General features: G+C 41.3%; 1 protein-coding gene across 3 annotated transcripts in view; it reads right to left on the reverse strand.

Moving 5' to 3' along the window:
* CD96 (CD96 molecule) overlaps window positions 1-19,340 on the reverse strand; it is a 59,099-nt gene extending 39,759 nt beyond the window's left edge. For all 3 annotated transcript variants that reach the window (XM_072993949.2, XM_078389845.1, XM_078389846.1), the window contains exon 1: window positions 19-19,340. In XM_072993949.2, coding sequence (XP_072850050.2) covers window positions 19-91 — 73 coding nt within the window. In that variant the 5' untranslated portion in view covers window positions 92-19,340. The remainder of the gene's footprint in view (window positions 1-18) is intronic.
* Between the last annotated feature and the right edge of the window lie 2,597 nt (window positions 19,341-21,937).

Raw genomic sequence — 21,937 nt, forward strand, 5'->3', positions numbered from 1 at the left:
GAAAGAAAATGAACTTACCGCGAATGAGATGTAGAAGGAGGAAGTATATTGGGAGAAAATAATATGTCTGCAATGTCTGTCTTATGTCCATCTTCAGGTTATCTTGCCAAGAATGATTTCAAACAAAGACCTCAACAGAACTACATTCAGTTTTTTTCTCACAAAAGTTCACACATTCTGTCCCCTGCAATCTAGTAAGCAACAGAAAAGGTTCCTCGCTTCAAGAGCATAGTCTTCAAGAGCATACTTTCTTTTTCACATCACAAAGAGGAAATGTACATTTACAGGAAACCACTGTCTGTAGTTAGTTTTTATAAATATACAAACTTGTCTTAACAAGCAGTAAGGGTGGGAGGATTATTGCACGTAAAAAGAAAACTTGCTCCTTGCTGCATTTCACCTGCATATTCACTTCTGAAGAAAACCTTTTACAGCAGGTAACTGTTACTGACAAGTAACAGTAGAACATCACTGTTCTTGAAAAAACATATGTTAATTAGCAATATATGCATGGCAACATATAGGGTTAAGAGTAAATGTCTGACTTTTTGTATTTTTAGAATCTAACTTCAGAATCAGGCATCTGAATCAAGAGCTAGGCCTGCAATGTTGTGGCTGAGAATGAACAGGATAAAGAGTTGCATTCAAATGTTGTCTTAAGCCCTCCCCATGAATCTCAGCTTCCATTTTTCCACATATGCTGTGCAAAGTTATTACTACTGAAACTGCATAGTTAGACCAAGGAAATTCATTACCACAAACGAGATAGAAGGAAGTAAGGCCAGAAACACATGTTAGAGATAGTTCACAATTGGATGAGGAAAATCATTAATCGGTGAAAACATCTGAGTGCCACAAACAGGAATGTCACTCATCCTTGAAAGTATGCAAATTAAATTGCTGTATTTGTGACTGGGCTTCAGGGCTTAAGCATATGATTCCTTTGTCATTTCACAAACCCAGAAAGCCTGGCTCAGTCACCTACCTACAATATCAACACATGTTAAGCTTTAATTGCAGCCTCTCTCTTTATTTCTGGTCTAACACAGCTGGATTAAAAGGGTTTTCATACATAGTGTCTCCCTATTTTTCCCTCTCTGCTACTTATGCATTAGATAAAAGGTCCAAAGCAGACTTTGGGAATGCTTCTGTTTTAGAGTACGTCATGGCCGTGGTGGCTCGGGAATTCTGGGAGCTGTAGTCAAAAATAGTGCATTTTTTTATTTTTATCCAGCCCACCCACATCCATTTTTCCAACCACCTGAAAAGTTGGCTTCCTAAGGCAGACACCAGGAACGCAGTTTAAGGGCACAGTTGTACAGTTTCCCCCCCCGTCTCTCTCTCCTCCTTCTTCCCCGGATCTGAAATCAGCAACGCTACAGCCACACATTTGATAATTTAATCAATGCTTTTGTAGCAGGAAAGGCAAGGAGGGTTTATATTATCTTTCTCTGTTGTCACCAACTCAACATCTTTATTTTTAACTCTCCTTTCACTACTTCTAAATGTAGTGTCAGGTTTAATATCCAGATTTAATATGAGGAGTCGGGGGGGGGGTGGTGGTTGTTCTGACCTATTAAGACCTCTGAGCTCTTTGCTCTGCTCTCTGGTTGTTCAGAAATGCACCGATACTCCTTGACTTGGCTTTTGCTGTTGTCGATTCCGACTTATGGGCAACCCTTTCCAGGTTTTCCTAGAAAAAAGAGTACTCAGAAGTAGTTTATCATTTCTTTCTTCTAGGGGCATCCCGGGGGACTGTGCAGCTTGCCCAAGGCTACACAGGCTGGCTCTTCTCCCTGGAGGAACAGAGAGGAATCAAACTCCCAACCTCTACTTAAGCCACTGAGCTAACCAGCCAGCAAGGGACACCCTTGTTCTGTTCAAATCTACACATTGGTTCACAGCCTTATTCTGCACAGCCTTATTCTGGACTTTATCTCTTCTTCCTCCACACTATCAAGACAGGAGATGGTATCCTTGAGTGTGAATTAAACCGAAAAGGGGCGAGTCTTTCTTTCTTTCAGGCCTGGAAGGAAAGACTGGAGTGCAAATGATTTAAAACTCGTTATCTTGATGGGGCCTACATTTACTGACAAGCTGCTTTGTTTTCTGCTTTCTCTCTCCCCTCCCCACTTTGCCTTAACTGGAAGAGGAGAAAAAAAGAGCAAAAGGTCAGCATATACCGCTATCTGTGTGACACACTAGAAAAATTGCACAGCAGCAGTTTTATTGATCTTATAACTATTCATCACAATTGGACAGGACAGCAGCAAGCACAGCATGATCTATGCCATGTGCACAAAGAAGGTCGGGCAGTAGTTCCTAGGTCAGCAGGTCCTATCCTGAGAGAAGCATGCTAACAATCATTATTCTTCGGCCTTGGCTTTCATTGGACCCTGTTTGCTGACACTTGTCATACCACTGGGATTGCACAAGTCAAGGAAGATAAAACAAGAGAGTCTTCCTCGGCTGTGTAACTTAATTTATCCTGCTCAGGCTCAAGCACATAGGAACAGTAGCTATTTGCACCTGAGAGATAAAATGAAACCTCACACCAAAAAAATGTGAAATTAGGCCTAGGTTATAAAACATGTCGTGTCTTGCCAGTAATATCCTTCCATTCCAAATATTCTCTTGCAACATTCACAAAAGTACAGCAACATCTCCCTTTCTTTCTTTCTTTCTTTCTTTCTTTCTTTCTTTCTTTCTTTCTTTCTTTCTTTCTTTCTTTCTTTCTTTCTTTCTTTCTTTCTTTCTTTCATACATCTATATCATATAACTTTTTAATATAGTTATTTAAAATTCTTATACACTAACTAACAATGCCCTCAGTGCAAACAAGTATATAGCTTTAGAAATTTAAAAACAAAGGCAATTAATGAAATCACAAGTTTCAAAATGAAAACAGTAAGGGAAATAGCCCAAAACGGAATCAAAGAGTGAAAAACAGTGCCAAGAAAGAAAGAAAGTTTGCTATTAAGAGTGAGCGATAAAGCTGGAGGAACACTGTAGTCTCTCCAGGTCCTACACCTGAAGAAATGCTATCTCAAAAAACCGAGCAAGAAAGCAAGCAAATGAACAAAGCAAGGATGGCTCACAAAGGAGCACTTTTTCTTGCAATGATTAGTGCCGCATCCTACCCCACTGTAAAGCTTTCACCAGCAGAATTTGGAGGAGTGACAAATTTTGGCTCCCAGCTCCCGGAATACCCCAGGCGATTGGTGACTCATCCACTGCAACAAGTAAAGCAGTGTCCATCTCAACCTCTGGTTGTTGACTGCCATACCACAGGCAGAAGGCTTCTGTGTTTGTGTACATCTGAACACATGCCTATTGCCCCCACCTCCTGCTTGCTTTTGTGTATTAGTGTGGATTTGCTTCCATGTGAAGGTGTGTGTACAAATTCCCACTTCGGCCCTTAGCAACACCCACCACTGGTTGCTATGCATTCAGTCTCACCAACCTCAGCTAGCACCCGCTACCACTGCCCCAGAGAGCAGCTAGGTTGAATGAGGTAGTGGCAGCTAGATCTGGGGTTTATTGTCCAGAACATAACTTTTTAATGTTCTGCCCCTCTCCTCATTGTTACGGATGCAGTTGTTAGAAAATGAGAGAAACATGAGCTGCTGCAGGGCTACCCAAAATCTAGTCTTCTACACAATGATACATGTCCTGTTTGCACAGCATTCATAACCCAGGGAAGCCTCTGTGGATAAGTGTACAAATATTTTCCCCACTTCAGACAACCATTCAAATATGTGGACTGAGGGTCAGGGCCAAGAAGAGCCATGTGTCATTGAGACAGAAATAAAGGCACATCATTAGGGCCCCTTTCTATGCTCTTTGTCCATTTGCGCAAACAACAAATGTTGAATCATCTGGGCTCCTATGCAACAGAGAGTAAGACTGATCTAATAAATGGGATTGTCCTCCATTATTATTTTTTCTGTTTAAGCAAATTTGTGTTGTAGGATTTAGGGAACTGTAATGCAAAATGGTTACTTTTCCAGAATCTGCAAATATCTCTTTGGGTGGGTGGGTTGTGTCTTGACATTGCTCAGGAGAGGGGAAGGAAGTCCATTAAATTAAAACCCACTGGACAAATGACATCATTTTTCCTGCAGCAAACCAAAGTAGGAGTGATAATTACTGCTTAAAGATCCAGCAGCTCTCTAGAAACACTTAAGGAAAAGTTTCCTTCTGGCTTTGCAGTTTGAACAATGACACAATATGATGTTTGGTCTTAGTGGCCGATGTCTCATTCCTCTGCTTTCTCATCACCGCTCTACCATGTGTCCAATGGTAGTTTCGAAATAACTGGCAGGAAAAGTAAAGTATTTTAAATATATATATAATTGGCAATAAATACTGGCCCGTGTATTCCTAGTCCACAATACCAGCACTGATAGCATCACAGTGATTAATCACCATCATCATCAGCATGTGTTGTCATGTCATTTCTGACTATGGCAACACTTTCCAGGGTTTTCAAGGTAGAGAATAAATAGATGTGGTTTGCCATCCCCTTCTTCTAGTAATATCCTGGGACTGTGCATCTTGCCCAAGGCCATACAGACTGGCTCTACTTTCAGAAGGCACAGTGGGGAATCAAGCTCCCAATCTCTGGCTCTGTAGCCAGGTACCTAAACTATTGGGCTACCCAGCTAGCTCTGGTAGATCATTAACCCACATTATATACAGTTCCATGGGCGTCTTCCAAACACAGGCTTGCTGCAAAATTCTCCTGTGGCAGGGCTGGGGAAAATACGGCCCTCCAGCTGTTGGTGGACTCCATTTACCATTACTTCATCAATGATGAAGGATGATTGGAACAGCAGTTCATAAACTTTTGGACTGTCAATGTTAAAGGCTCCCCACTGCTATTTTAATCTAAGCGTTGGAGGGAAGACGGAGATTAGGTTGTACCAAGGCTCAGAAAAGTTAATATTTTCCACTACAACTTCTATGTTTGTTATGTAATATCTACATAAATGTGCTGCAGGAAAAGACCATATTCATGTTTCAATCTATATTTTATCATCAATTTAGGAGACATTGTACCTCAAAGGGACAAAACCAGTATCTCAATCCAGAGGAAAGAGTTTGCTGTTGGCTTTCACTATGTTCCAAATAGGCAAAAAGAAAAATGTATAAAGCAGTTTACAGTTTTCCATTCGAAATCCGTATTAAGCCATGAAATATTATTTGCACAGCAGCAAAAGAAAAAAAAAGGAAAAAGGAAAAAGAAATATAACTGCATTCTGAAGTCCTGAGAGGTTGTATAAGTGTGAGCTAATTATTTAAAACATGGCCAAACAGCCAGAAAAACCTTCAACCATAATTATTTAGAGTTTACAGCCGCTTCTCCCCAGAGCAGTTTTGAAGAATTGGCAGTAGGTGGCACTCCAATCTCATCGGCCAGTCTTAAATGTAGAAACAAGGGAAGCAACTATCCAGATACACCTTAACTATGTCCACATGATAGAGAAAGGAGACAGGGGTTCCCCCAATTGCCTTCTGTTGGGTATTTTTGCTTCCATACAAGGCTTTCCAAAGGATTTTTTAAAAAAAATATTTCTGCAGGAGAGGACGCACTAGTCCAAAATTCCATTCCCGTTGAGAAGAGAAGAAATAGAGGGAGGGAGAGAGCACATCAGTGGCAATACAATCCTTCTGTCACAATTACAATGAAGCAGCTTCTGAGAAGAACACAAGAGCGCAAGCGGCCCCAGAATAATAATAATAATAAAAAACTTGAACTCTAGGGACAGTTTCAATGATTCACAAAGAGAGCCTTTTTTTTCCCAGAGAACGTGAGAAAAAAAGAGCTGTTCCTGCTGGAGGCGAGGAATGATTCCCCAGCAAAGGAGCATCCTCAAACAGGGCTTGAAGGAAAGCCCAGCTCCCTCCCCTGCTCACTGGAGGAAAGAGGGGGAGAAGAAGGACACTTTGAAGGAGGAATGTCATTAAATGATAAACTAACTCCTGCTATCACCACAAAGAGAGTGGCTTGATGCTATAATACCAGCTATTCCTGTTTTGTCCTGTTTTTGCCTCTTGCAGCACTAGTAAGTTTTAGATAGTTTTACTTTCTAGTTTACATTGTGCAATACTCTTATACGGGAGTCATCCAGACATAGGCTATAGCCCAGTCTGGGCTGGAAACAGGAAATGTTGCTTGAGTTTGGGCAGTCTAAACAATGTACAACTCATGGCAAAGTATTCTGTGAAAGCGATCTGAAAGGAATTGGCTGTTTCTCATGTTGGTGTATAAGTGGCAAAGAAAGCTACTAAAAGATGGGCCCATCAGACCGCCATTGTTTGCATTTCCCTCCCAGAATGCTGAGTTTCAGTGGTGGATTGTTTGGTGATGGTGCTGATGTGGGTATTTCCTTCCCTCACAGGCCCATCTTCCTTACTTGTTGGTGCTCTGATTTCTACTTCTGGTGCCTCTGCAGGTTTGATTTCCAGTCTTCCAGGATCATGGACCACCTCCTTTGAAGCAGGAGAGGGATTGCTATTGCTACTGATCATAAATGTGCATCTTTTCTTTGCTTATTCCTGATCTTTTCCTGCTCCCTACCAGTGTTCTTCTGATGGATTAATGGTGGGCCCTTCTTCTACTGGGGTGGAAACTTGGCATTTTAGTTGCACGTTGGTGTAACAGGGGAGGAAGAGAGGTAGGTTATTGCTGCAGTGCCATGACAGTTGAGTGTTCTACTAATGGTCAGTCACCCAAGGAAAAAAACCCTGATTCCTCTTTTGCTCTTCCTTAAAGATTTCTTCAGTGTGGTGCAGATTACGGGTATACAACATTAGTTTTAACAACAGACTTAGTTCTCAGATTTCTTGGAGTGGACGGAATTCATGCTATGCTGCTGTTCTGACATGCTGCTGCTGTGTTACGATGCTGGCATAGTCACCTCTCATCAGTGTGAGCCACTTTTAAGGTGCTAGCAAATAATGAACAAAATAAAGCACCAAGCCCATCCACTTCATGGACACCAACCCCCTAGGTGATGGCTAAAATAAAGGAAAAGCTCTAAATATTAAACCAGAAGAAAGTGGGCAAAACCAAAACAACACACCTTGCCCAAATGGATGAACTCTGAGTGTCTCCCACGAAGACAAGAGTCTAGCTGGACCATCTAGAAGTAACTTAAGAGAATTCAAAGTGAAGTAGGAAGAACAAAGAATAATCAAGTAATCTGGAGCTACTGAAATGCAGGACAATTTTTTTTCTGACTGTGGAAAAATTCAATCTATGCAACACTTTTGTGCATGCAGTTTATGTCCCACCACATGTATGAAAGGACATCTAACAAATGGTTGTGATAATATTATTGAAGGAGCTTCTGGTCATAAATAGTCTAATTATCATAACATTTAATTTGTTTTCAATTTTACCTCTATTTCATTTATATCCATAATTTTAAATTGAGCAATACTCTCATACGATTAAAGAAAGAAAACAATGAACCCACTTTTAAGTTGGTTTGGACTGAGCTAGTAACCATGAGTCCCTATAACCCAGCCAAAGGACTTATTCATTTTGTACTTTCCCTTCTTCTGGTTTCTATTAAAGATGGAGGGTGGTGTTGTGGAAGAGGGGTTTTGGTGTTGCCATAGCACAGAGGCAGAGGAAAGATTAAGAAGACATGAGATGTGTAGGTAGAGGAAAATCCCAGGTGTGGCCAGGTGTATTTAGGTGGTTGTTTGATGTCAGCAAAAAGAGAGGGCAAAAAAGATCATCCAGAACCCCAAAACAACAGCAAACCCTCTGAGATATAAAGATGAGGAAATGAAAGAAAATAGAAGCAAGACAAAATGCACTGTCCTCATATTTAATTGCTGGCATTTTTTCAAAATGGAATTATGAATACTTACGCAACTTCCTGTAGCTTAAGCCTTGTCTGCCTCTGCCTTAGATAAATGAGATCATAGGTAGAGATTAAACATTTTTCTTTTCTGAACTACAGTTTCGAGAATCCTCCAGCTAGCATGACCACTGCCTGTGTTATATAGGGAATTCTGGGTGTTTTAGTGTGAACAGAACTTTTCAAGCTCTCATTATAAGAAAAAGATGTTTCAGACAAACAAGGAAACTTACCTTTACAGAAGGCAAATACCTAAAGCACCTAGATGATTTAATTTAAGAAAAAAACTTGGAAATATTTACAAGTAGGACACATACTTTTTGACAATAAGTAATGTAACTAGTAGTTTCAAAAGTTACTTTTAAATTATGAGAAGAAACATCTAGGTTACTTTTTAGCTGTAATGCCTAATTACTTTTGAATGGTACTTTTCATGGGCATTTTAAAGGCGTATTTAGAGGCATTTGATGGGAATATTTCAGGCACTGTATTATCCTGTTATCAGTTTTAAGAGACATGCATGTAAAGTATTATTTATCTTTTGTATTTTTTGTAAAGTTTTATCTTTTTAATTTTTATAAATTGTACTAAAATGTAATGTCAGAACTTGTTGGCAACTTATTGATCATGTGTCACACAACGAATTACTTGCACAATTAGAGCAATGATGACAGTGTAATGAGTAACAAACAAGTTCCTTTTTAAAATGAAACATTCTGAGATCGACTTAGGAAGGAATTCCTTCTGGACCCTAGGTATGGTCATCAATCAAATGTACAAAATTCAGTTGCACCGAACACTTCAGTTGCAGCATGAGCTAAGGCTTACTAAAGTGAAAACATCCACTAAAATATTTTCAGTGATATACATGATAGGGAAAAATAAAAAGAGGCGTTAAGCTGGTTGTGCAATTCAGGCTTCTACATTTGGGGACACTGCACACCTGAGGTGCAACTGAGGAACCTCATCTTGGGAAAAATCTCCTTTCCCTCCCAACCAGTCAGAAACAGCCTAATGGAAAATTGGCAGAGTCTGCATGAAGAGGTGAAAAATCTGGTTCTTCAGTCAGCATGGCCTATGAAAAATTCAGGCGCTTTTACCCTCTAAAAAGCAAGTCTGCCAAGGTTTAAAAAAAGGCTCCATCTAGGACACTTCAGAAGGAGGCCTATGTAAGGCTCTATCACTGCATTTCTGCCTTGCCCACTTCACTTCCTTCTTTGATACATTCGGTTGCTTTGTTGACAAAGTTAACTGTTGGCTGAAAGTGTTGGGATGAATATTTGCCCAATATCTAAACTGGCCATTGTTCTGGGAAAGGAAGGTCAATAAAATAAAGGTTTTCATATGTGAGGCTTTAAGAATCTTTGAGCCAGTCACATGCTATTTATGTGAATATTTAATTGCCAAATCTCTCTCTCTCTCTCTCTCTCTCTCTCTCTCTCTCTCTCTGTACCATGTACATTTTTTAAAAGGCAGTGATACTCAATAACAATTTAACAAAGGAGCTGCTTGGAAAGTGAGTGGATCTTTAGATGTAATCCATTGTACTGTATATGGAAAACAAATGTCATACTGTATTGAAAAAACCAACAGTGAGAATTAAGAACTGAATACAAATGTTGGAGTGTCTGCCTTGTCCGCCCCCCAAAACTGAAAATGCTGACAAATAAACCTGCAAAACAAACATTTTTCTTCCCAATCAGTGCTGGTCATCACCCTCCCCCCGAGCTGCCAAAAAGCAGAGAAGTATTGCTAGTATATTTCCTGCAAGAATGAAATATCCCCCCCCATTCACCAAGAGCAGCTCGACCCCCACCAAAAGCTGCATAACTCGTACACACAAACATTTTAAACCACTTAGTTATCACAAAGTCTTGCCCATTTCCAAAGCTGTAGAATGCACATAAAACATTATGAATATTTTGAGCTGCTAGAGAGACCATGTGACACATCCTGATAATGATTTCTCTTTTCCACTGGGTTAAAAGGACCAGGCAACCTCCCACTTTCACTTGAAGACAAGTCCTTAACATAACATTTCACAGAAAATGTAAAGTCACTGAGTGTGGCCTTTAAGCAGGTATCCTGACTGTTGATGTTGGATGGTCAAAGGGTTCTGCCTAAGAGTGTTGCAGCTACAGCTACTGATGGGAATGGCTCACAGGATCTGAACTGCAGTGCTTATTTTTCATCATATACCCTTTATTTGGCCTCTTGAGAATGAAATAAAACCAATAGTTGCTATCATCATTGCAAGAAAGTGGAGGGGGAAAGCAGGAATCATCTTGAGAGGAAAATGTTTTTTCCCTCCAGTTCCCTCACAAGGAAATGCTTTCCCACTCCACTTTCTTCCAAAGAAAGTGGAGAGGGAAAGCACTTTCCTGAGTAGAAAGTGGAGGGGGAAAACAGGAATCAAAGTGCTTTCATGATTCCTGCTTTCCCCCTCCACTTTCTTGTGAAGAAAATGCTTTCCCCCTCCATTTTCATCAAAGCAATTCATCAAAGTGATTCCTGCTTTCCCCCTCCACTTTCTTGTGAAGAAAATGCTTTCCCCCTCCACTTTCTCCTGATGATTTCTGAAGAAAGTGGAGGGGGAAAAGCACTTTCTTGCAAGGAAAGTGGAGGGAAAATGCAGGAATCATCAAAACGCTTTGATCCCTGCCTTCTCCCTTTTTTTGTGAAGAAAGAAATTATGGGTTAGAAAAGTGGGGGGTATCTTAAACATGGGGGTGTATTATGCATGGAAAAATATGGTACATGCCTTCACCCAGCAATGGCATAGTCATGTAGTTAGATTATGATGTGGCCATGTTGCCCTCTGAAATTAGGGCAGCTGGTTTGTCCAAGTACAACCAGAGTTTAGAAAAATTACTTTTGAGGACTACAATTTATCCCACAGCTAAGAAGAGAACCCAGCAACATTACCTGTAGAGATTAACTCTGATTATCAGTAGGTTGGGCCCATGGTGGGGGAACAACATTGAAGTGAACAAGAAGTTTACACTATACCCTCCACCTAACAGTAAATTTAGCATCAACGACAATGCTAATCCCACTGTTCAGCATTAATACATTGGACTTCTTGGGGGTGGGGTCAGAAAAAGCCCACAACTCATTCAATACAAGTTGTTTTGTTTGGTCCCCCTGTCTATTCTAGTGCATGAAGGCTAAACATTTATACATTGCTTTAGACTATTGCTGGTACACTAAGAACATGACAACACAGATTCAAAACACAGATCGTTCCTTCTGAGTCACAAAAGTTTGGTAGGAATGCTTGCTGTCCCAGAGATTTTGCAGGTTAAGTTGGACTCTGAAAGCGCCTCCTAGTCCAAATACAATAATTTTACATCGATATCTGCTATTCCCTGTGCCTCCTGGAAAAAATGAAATAAATAATCTAAAGCCAGCAGAGGCATGCCCAATGTCAGTTAGTAGATTAGTAATTGATTTTCAGATTTTCATTCGCCCATCACTTTATATATTGTTGTTTAGGCAACACGGAAGTGTATAATTATTTAATTGTTCTGAATTGTTGAAGCCATCTCCTGCCCCTTGAAAAATCAATGATACAGTAAATTAATTTCAGTCTGCTTCTGTAATTGGATTTTGAAAAGACCAACTTGCAAAAAAAAAACACCCACCAACCTGGAGGAAAGCAATGTTAACTCACGTAGAAGAAATTAGGCGTGCTGTTTAATTTTCATTTCCTCATTTTACTGCAAATAAAGAAATAGGTCTTACAGAGTGGAGAAGGCTTGGATGGGACAGATGTGCCTCTTCACTGGAGTAGCCACTTACACATAATCAAAAATAGAAAAGAGGATGAGGTTATATTTAAATTTGCATATGATGATTTATGCATACTGGTGCAAAAGGAGAAGCTTTTTTCCTAATAATTTAAACAGAATCAATATTTTATCTCATTGAAGTAGGGAAGACTGTGACTACGTGATGTCCATGGCCGCTATGTCTCTTCTCCAGCTGCTTCTCCACATGGATGGGGAACTTCAAGGCCCCTGGTCTCATTCCTCCTCCTTCTCCTTAAACGAACTATGACTAAAGCTAAAAAAATAAAAATTAAAAAAAACACAAAGTGTGCTGTTTATGTACCACCCCATAATGCTTAAAGCTCTCTTGGGGCAATTTATAATTTAATCATGCAGGTGACACATTGCTTCCCCCTCCCATGAGCTTTTTGCTCATGATGCAGAGTTTTTTCTCTGCTGCTGGGGGTTTCTCCCTTTTTCAAGCCAGAACAATTTGAATGGACATTTCCCCATGTAGACAGTTGTTTTATTCTGCAAAGGGACAGGGGCATGTCTGTGAGTGGTGTTGCGGTGACATAGACAGTAGGGGCATGATGTTTAGGGACCATGAGAACACCCAGCCTTACAAACTGTCCCCTGGGTGTCCCTGAATTTTTTTTTTCAATAAATGAGTGCAGCACTGAGTCACTACACTGATACACTAGTTTAGATTACCTCTGCACAGAAACAAAATAAAAATTTGCTGTGAAATAGAAACAGCCCCAACAAAATACACAAGGCTATGCATGTTTTTGGTAGGGACGTGGTGGCGCTGTGGGCTAAACCGCAGAAGCCTGTGCTGCAAGATCAGAAGACCAGCAGTCGTAAGATCGAATCCACGCAACGGAGTGAGCTCCCATCGCTTTGTCCCAGCTCCTCGCCAACCTAGCACTTCGAAAGCATGTAAATGCGAGTAGATAAATAGGTACCATCTCAGAGGGAAGGTAAAACGGCGTTCCCTAGTCATGCTGGCCACGTGGCAATGGAAACTGTCTTCGGACAGGTGCTGGGTCTATGGCTTGAAAAGCGGGATGAGCGCCGCCCCCCTAGAGTCCGACACGACTGGACTAAAAATGTCAAGGGGAACCTTTACCTTTACCTTTTATGCATGTTTCTGCACTATGTGTCTATTTTTCTGTGTATGTTATGAAAAACTGGAAAGTTGTTACCTTTTCCCTAACACTATTTAAAAACCCTTTAAAAACCAAGTGGCTTGACATAAGGCCATAAGGGGATTGGCAAAGACAGAAATAGAGTGAAGAAGGAAGGAGGAAAAGCTATGGGTTGAAATACAGATCAGTCTGCAGCCCCTGTGTGATTACTAGAAGCAAACGGAACAGTAAGATAGGTTGTGAATAAAATGTTGGTGTCGTTGCAGCCCAATTAGACACCCCTTTAAGTGAGGATTCTCTGGTAGCCCTTCAAATGAAGGATGGTTCTCCATAAAAGAGGATGGGTGATCACCAGAAATGGGCACAAACGGAACCACGAACCAGAAAAACCAACAAACTGGTGTGGTTCATGGTTTGGGTCATGACTCAGTTCAGGGATCCTGTTTTGACAGAGCAAAATGAAGCACCAAACTTTTTTCCCCTTAGTGCTTTGTTTTGCTTTGGGCCGGATAGGGAGGGGACAAGGGCAGTGGGAAGGGGGCAGGCAGGTAGCATAGGAGGAAGGGCAGAAGAAAGTACGTTCCCCCACCCCAAACTGACATGAAGCAGAAAAACAAACCATGAACTGGTTCATTTTTTCTCTGGGTTTGTGGTTCAAATTACTGGTTTTCTGGTTCATGCCTACCCTGGTATTCACCCTTCTATCCACTGACAGAGAGGAGCCACGTCAGTGGAGGGGGTATGCCTAATGCTGAGGCCCGTGGTGAACCTGCGTGAAGTTTTGTGTACTCTGATTTACCCACCAGGGGTAAAATCAATTTACTCCTCCTAAAACAAGGAGTAATGCTGATAATGGAGTGGGCCAAGGTAGAGGATGTTTCAGGCACCGTGAATGCAAAACACCTTTGTTTTCCTGAGGGTTCCTGGAACTGGTTCCCTCAAATTTGCCAGACTGGTTTAATTAATCAATCCACCCACCACCATATACTGAACAAGTGGGACATCTTTTAAAAACAACAGCTTAAATCATCAGTGAAATCACTGGAGGAAAGATATCTGGACTATGGAAATGGCAAATAACGTATCCTTTACCCCGCCCTCACTTCTCCTTAAGATGGCTGGCCTAACTGCATAGCTAAATTTACTGTTAAGACCTATTCAAACTATTGGACCTTAAAAAGCAGGGATAATTTTTTTAAAAAAAAACTATAGCCTGCACACTATACAAGAAAGAACAGCAGGAGCAACCATTAGATTATATTTGGTTTCTCAAAAGACTAGATCAGCCCGTGTATGTAATTTGTAGAATGGATATAAGACCATTACAAGGAGCTTATTAAGAAGGAAAAAGGGGATTTACAATGGCAACTTAGAGCATAATGGCTGAATAGACTTCAGCAACAGGGTGCTTAACTAAATTCATACGGTACTAACCTTACCGATTTCATTGAAAATACTGTGCATAAATTAGCCTAGGCACTCAATTTTGCCATTTTTAAAAAGTGGGTAGAAAAAAATAGATCAGTTACAAACTGAACATTCTGGTTTCTGCACACAGAGACAAAAGAATTACAAGCAGAATGTTTTCTGCATTCCGAATAAAACTTTTGACAAAACTAGAAATGAAAATTCTTAATGCATTCTTCATAAATTTGAGCAATACTCTCATATCCCATCCTGATGTTTGAACATACTGAGCAGCTTCCTCTACTGCTTCAGATAATGACTTCCTAGGGAGTGAACAATCTGAGATAATGGTGCTGTTTTTGGTCCCAGAAATTCTTAACGATTTTACTGTTGGCTCGTCCAATGCACAATTCATGAAGAGTAGATTGAAACTGTGTAAGAATAGCATCTTCAATCTATGTAACAAGCAGGAATGGATTAACAGAGATGGGAACAAGTGAACACAATTGCACCGTCTACTGCTGCTTCAGCAAAGTATTTATTTAGTACCAAAAATTTAAAAATAAAACAAAGGAAATTTGGAGTGAATGCTGTTAAAAGCAGAGCTTGGAACGTTACTTTTTAAAAGAATGAGTATAATTGCATGCTGAAGTCATCCATGACTGAACAGGGATGTGATGATGCTCAAAGGCCCATGGCAGTTGGAGGATGTTATGAAGTTGCTTATAGCAACAGTACTGGGGGCAAAGTTATTAATTGATTTCTTGCCCATCAGAGAAAAATAGAGGTGGGAGATTTTGCTTTCAAAAACAGCTTCAAGTATTATTTTTCCCCATCTCCAAATGTCACTGCTGTAGTTCTGCTAGCCCACCCACCTGCAGCTAAGCACATATCTTTTTTTAAAAAAAAGGTATTCAGGAATTACACATCATTTATTGAAACGTGGGATTATTAAATAGCACTTAAAAATTCCAAAGATGTTATTACCACCCACACCACATAGATATCTGTCCCAGTACAGCATCACAAAGTCATACATAATCACTCCTATGGACAGTATTACACAACTTCTAATAGCACAGGGGTGATAATTTAATTTATTTTTTTTATACCACAAAGTCAGGGTTGCATCAGATTAAGCTATAGACTAGGCATATAAATCAGGAACTGACTTCTGTTTCACGCAGAGTCTCAACTTGATTTACCAGGGACAAAAACGCTGATTGATGGGTGACCTTTGATTCACCCCCGCTCAATATCCCTAAGCAGGTGATATCACCATGACAGTTTTGCTCAAATGGTCCCATAAATATGCAACCTATGGGGCCACCATGCAAAGCCGCCACTGAATCATTGTCATCCTGATTTTCCCCATGGTTCTCTGGTGTCTTCTCACACCACAAAAAGATTGACACCTCCCCACTACTAAATAAAAACCAAAGGAGAGAATAAGATGCCTTTACTGCTACTTTTCTATCTTCTGGCTAAGAATGAGGTTTTTGCATGAGCAGTGATGTATCACAAAAGTGAAGCTATCACAATTCCGCAAAGACTCAATATAACTTCTGCAATGGGTGTCATTTTATCATCCCATTTTATTTTATTTTTAAAAAAAGTATTCTTTTCAATAGCACAAAAATTTGGGGGGCTGAATCCAATTGTTAGCCTTAGCTAGATTAAACCTAGAGTGGTCTTAAGTGACTAGATAGGCGGGATATAAATAAATAAATAAATAAATAAATAAATAAATAAATAAATAAATAAATAAATAAATAAATAAATAAATAAATAAATAAATAAATAAATAAATAAAACCTACTGCATTGATGGGATGACTCCAGTTCCCACAAACACTTTGATTTAGCTCTTCCCATTTAGAATGTTTTTAAACATACAGAAACAATTCTGATGGTTGTGTTACATGACTGCAAAAGAGCAATGGTGGAAACGGTGCTATCTTCCCAGATGCTGGTTATGTGCTTGGCCATGATCTAGTTGTGCAACTGATTGCATCACCAATTGTATGACCAGGAGTGTTACAGACAGCTGGAAAACCACAGCCTTTTGTATAATTGCCCTTGTTTGTGCTGGACAGTACACACATGGAGTAACACTTGTTGCACCCAATCACTTCCAACACTGTGCATAATAAAACGCTGGAGTTCTGGCCATAATGATATAACACCATAATACAATGGTATTATAGAACATGCACATGCATGTACATGTCATTTTTTAAAAAAATAAAAATAAATGGCAAATAGGCTCTTTCAACTATTACTACTAAAGAAATCAACTATTTCTTTAAAAATAAGCATTCTTAAAGGTAAAGGTTCCCCTTGACATTTTAGTCAGTCGTGTCTGACTCTAGGGGGCGGTGCTCATCCCCGTTTCCAAGCCGTAGAGCCAGCATTTGTCCAAAGACAGTTTCTGTTGTCACGTGGCCAGCGCGGCTATATACGGAACACTGTTTACCATCCCACCGAGGTGGTACCTATTTATCTACTCACATTTACATGCTTTTGCTAGGTTGGCGAGGAGCTGGGACAAAATGACAGGAGCTCACTCCGTCGCGTGGATTCGATCTTACGACTGCTGGTCTTCTGACCCTGCAGCACACACAAAGGCTTCTGCGGTTTAGCCCGTTCTATTAGTGTTATAACACTGTAGTATTGCAACACAAAAGTTAACATTGGGTGCTTGCACATAAAGGATTCTTAGTGCCATCAATCAACAGGCACTATGGGGATATCCCAATTCCCCACCACCACATTAATAGACTTCTTTTTCTTCAAGGAAGAAGACAAAGGAAGGAAGGAAGGAAGGAAGGAAGGAAGGAAGGAAGGAAGGAAGGAAGGAAGGAAGGAAGGAAGGAAGGAAGGAAGGAAGGAAGGAAGGAAGGAAGGAAGGAAGGAAGGAAGGAAGGAAGGAAGGAAAAGAAAGAAAGAAAGAAAGAAAGAAAGAAAGAAAGAAAGAAAGAAAGAAAGAAAGAAAGAAAGAAAGAAAGAAAGAAAGAAAGAAAGAAAAAGGGAACACACAGCCAGTGGAGAAACAAGGGAGGTTTAGAAATGGAAATCTGTTAAAGGGTTCTCCTGGATCCATTATCTATTATCTGTTAGAAGCTGCAGAAAATCCTCTTCTTGTGATTTCCTTTGTCTCTTTATTAGTAGCCCCAGAGTTCTCCTCCATGACTCAGATGCCCATTTGCAGAAAAACATAAGGTTTTTATTCAAGTTAGGATAGACAGGAAACAAATGGGGCACACATTTTCAACCAAGCAAGCCTAACGGGTTGTATTAACTAACTATACTGTCAGGAGGTAGGAGGTCTAGCTTTCCTTCTCTGCAGGGTGCGGGGGAGGACAAAACCCTTCTCCTTCAAGAGTTTGGGGACACCAGGCAAAAGATGTGGCAGCAGGCATGGAATACAACCACTGTCATCTGCCCTCTCACAATAGTTTCAATAACTTTGGCCTCATCCACCCCGTATACTCCAGGATTGGGGACTGTGCCAGTTCAGCCTACAGAGCCTTCGGGTGGACCGCAGGTGGAGCATCTGGGATGGTCTTTCTGGGACGGTAGTGGAAGGGGTGAGAGTGCCTTCCTGCTGGTGGGCCAATCCTGAGAGTCAACCTTGGCTGGGTTGCTGTTGGATTTTCCCATGACAGGTATGTTTCGAATGTGGGTGATCCCTCCCCAATACAAGGGTCTCTGCCTTTGCTGAAACACCAAACCTTTTCCACCTCTTCTGGCGGCACCATTAGTTGGATCCACTCTCCAGTCCATGGGTCTTGGTGCTCAATGACCTCCCAGCCATCCTGCAGATCATTTTGGGACTCCACTGGTGCTTCCATTTGGCCTCCTAGTCTCCAATTGACTCCAATGCTTCTTCCCAATGGTTTGTCTCTCCTGCCTCTGCCTCTCCTTTTTAATCCTGCTCTTCTAAGAGTGTACTTTCCCCTTCTGGCTGTGCTTCCCCCTCCAGCTGACTAGATTGCAGTTCTCCTGGCAGTTCGTCATTACTGCTCCAGTCTACCAGGGAGCTACGGGTGTAATAGTCCTTGGGAGTGGTCTGCAGGGGTTGTAGGCTGCTCCCCTATGGTCCAAATGTCCTCACCCATCCCACACTCTTTTTCTTCTAAATATTTCTGGCTATCCAGCCAGCACTTTCCTGTCAAACGCAAGAGCAACCCCTAACATAACGGGAGCTGGGATCAAAGTGTTGGAGAGAATTACATGCCAGGCAAACTGCCCGGTACTCCCTGAGTTAACCTTCATGAAGAATGAACTGTTAGCCCCTTCAGGTGCTGTGGTAGAGGACATTGTCCCATTGCCGCGGCTGAAGAAACATTCAAACATCAGTCCAGCTGGAAGTTGAACATGGAAGGAGAGAGAGTGCGATCTTGATCTTTGCTTTGGGCAGAAAAACATCCCGAAGTAACCTTGTCAAAGACAAAATGAAGGAACATGTTTTGGAATGCTGTTAATTTTTAAAAGATTATCCATTTGTAGCAGCAATAATATGGCCCATTACTTCAGAGCTGGCAATTGTTCTGCTGGACCTTTGCTAGCAAGTTTAGGTTGACATCCCATAGTCAGACACAAGGAAGGTGTTTCATCTGGCTTCAGCAGCCAGGCCCCCAAGTGTGATATGCTTTGAAAAACTGCCAAGATGAGGCTCGGGGGATTATTATTTCATTTCCAGAGACCAAAACCAATCCATCACTCCTTGCTTTGCAGCTCTGTGTGGAAGATTAGGACTCTCAAGGAAGCTTATAAACACAAAACCTCTCAATTAACTTCTTTGGGATCAGCTATAGCCTGTTAGATCCTTATTAAGTCAATTATTAACCCAGATGGTAAATGTGCATTGCATGACAATGCTTATTACTGTTATTATCAAGGCAGTAAAAATTGGGATATGTGTGTTTATGTGTAAACCTTTCTGTCCAGTGAAAGGACATACTGCCCTCTCCTTTTCTATTTTGGGGGATAGACTAGTTGGAAAAAGAAGTCAGTGCAAAGGAGAGCCTCAGATGAGTTTAGTGTCCTTTGCACGTCACATAATGCAACAGGGATAGAAGCTAGACTGTTTTACTCTAGAGACTAGAGATGTTTCACTACAACTACTGTACCAGGATTCTCCTAGCCATGTTGTCTGGAGCAGTCTGAGACATGTGGTCCACAAAAACCTCCTTTTCAAGCTATACATTATTTTTTCTTTGCAATGTTAAACGCAAAGAGCATTGAAACCATGCACTGAGTTATGCAAGTTCCCAGTAGGGTATGAACAGAAACGGTTTAGGGCCTCGATACCTGGCGGAACGCCTACTCCCACCAAGTTCTACCCGGGTCACACGGGCAAGCCAGGAGGTGAGGCTGAGGAGCTTAACGCCGAGGGAGGCCCGAAAAGAGAAAACAAGAAATAGGGCCTTCTCAGCGGTGGCTCCTCGCCTTTGGAATAACTTACCTCCTGGCATTCGCGGAGCTCCCTCGCTGGGCACCTTTAAGAACCTATTAAAGACTTGGATGTTTCGGCAGGCCTTCTCTCCAGATTACTTTTGATTTTCTTCTCTCCTTTATTGTTTCCCTATTTTTAATTGTTGTTGTAATTATGCTGTTTTATGTTATTGTATTTTATCTCTGTTGTTGGCCGCCTAGAGTAGTCCACCACGACTAGATAGGCGGGATATAAATTAAATAAATAATAAAAAATAATAAATAATGGAACTATCAGTCTCAGTTTCTTTCAGTAACCCTTTTCATCCATTACCCAAGACATGAATGTCAACATGGATAGCTAGGAGCAGCTAGCCTTACCTCCTCCTCCCTTGATGCTTTCTCTGTGTGAGCAGGGATGGATCTGAAGAGAAGTTCCTGCTCATGTATAGGCTCTATACTTGAGTAAGAACATAGACTTGCTACAGTTCTTGTGTATAGAGCTTACATAAAAATAGGAAACTCTATATCTTTCTCTCTTGCTTGCACAGAGAAAGTTACAAGGGAGGGAATGGAGCTAGCTGCTCCACTCTGTGTTGACAATGCTGCATTGAGTAATGACTGAATAGGGCTAGTTTACTATTTTTCAAATCTGAAGTCCAGTTTGTCTTGTCATTTGAGAACTTTACTAATTTCAAAGACATTTCTGCTTCATGTATGCATTATTTCAATAAAAGATGATAATACAAAATTCAGTGATTGGATGAAAGATGAAGCATTAGGGGAAAATTCTACCTGGAACCACGGAGAGCTGATATCAGAGCTAACAATGTGAGCTAGATAGACCAATGGCCTGACTCTGTATAGGCAGGTTGCTATGCTTCTGTGTTCTTAAAAATGAGAATAAAACAAATAGGTTCCTCCCTACAGCTGAGCTGGAACTGGGCAAGTATTCAGAACACAATGTTTGGGGACGAAAGAATCTCCTTTCCTACTAGATGTTCCAACGTTTAAGATTATGCATCCTAGACTATGCCAACCAAGGTACTAGCAGGGGGATTTTGGGAATTGTAGTCCCTGAAGATTATGTTTTCAGGCTCTGTATGGCTTTTTTGTACACTCCGTGTGAAAAGCAACTACAAAGCTTATCAAGCCAATGGACGGAACCTGCCTATCATACTGGAAACAAAATAGGCATGGCACATGTCCTCCTCAGGACTCCTAATAACAACGAGGTCTATTTTATATGCACTATGTATTGCGCCTTCAAGGTCCATGTATTTTCAAGTGACTTATGGAGGAGCTTTTCTGTTTGACAAATGAAGGCATGGAAAGCCTCACTAAAGGAGAGAAGAGAGAGAAACTATAATGCTGCATGCAAATGAAAAGTGCCCCTGGAACTTTGGAGCAGGAAATCAGTATCAAGGCTGTCATACTGTTCCTGCCGCTGCCCTATTAAATGATGTTATGTAAGACTGAATAAATATATCCTCTGTCCAGAGCCCACCTAGAAGGTAAGACAGTGCCGGGTCACTGTTTACCCATTTGTAAGGGTCACCTGTTATGGATAGTTAATCATGCCACACATTAAAAACTGGGTGATGCCACCAGGCTTCTTGGAACAAAGTATTTCTAATTGGTCCCCTGATGTACATCAACAGCTGCATTGGGTTCTGGCATTGAATTGTAGGGAAATAAACAACTGACATAACCTGATGAATGGACAGAAGAAACACAAGAGGCATGAGATCAAGAGCACCCCCATCAGGAGAAGAATAATGACAGAAGCTTCCCCCAAATACAGCGGACCCTCGACTTACGGAATTAATCCGTATTGGAATGATGGCCGCACGTCGAAAAGTCCGTAGGTCAAGGGTCCATAAAAATGCGTTGAAAACCCATTGATCCATAACCGTCCGGGAAAAAAAAAACCCATAAAAAAAGAAAAGAAATGCAAAAACCAGCACCCCAGTCTGAGGGGGTCCCTCACTGCCACCATCGCCACTGCCGAAGCCCTCTGAGGGCTTCCCTGCTGTTGCCGGAGGCTTCACGGGGGTTCCCAGCTGCCGCCGTTGCCGTTGCCGAAGCCCTCCAAGGGCTACTCCACTGCCATGGGAGGTCTCTCAGAGGTTGTCTGCCACCGCCAGCTTTCCCAGGGTACACCAGGCCTACCAGGGGAGGGCTTCCCCCAGTAGGCCCGGTCTACTCCCTGTGCAAGCTTGGTAGACTGGGTCTACTGCTTCAGAGATATGATCGGTGAAGGTGGGGGACCTCCGAGATGACTCCCATGGCAG

This window comes from Pogona vitticeps, chromosome 3, assembly GCF_051106095.1.
Source record: "Pogona vitticeps strain Pit_001003342236 chromosome 3, PviZW2.1, whole genome shotgun sequence".
Lineage (NCBI taxonomy): Eukaryota > Metazoa > Chordata > Lepidosauria > Squamata > Agamidae > Pogona > Pogona vitticeps.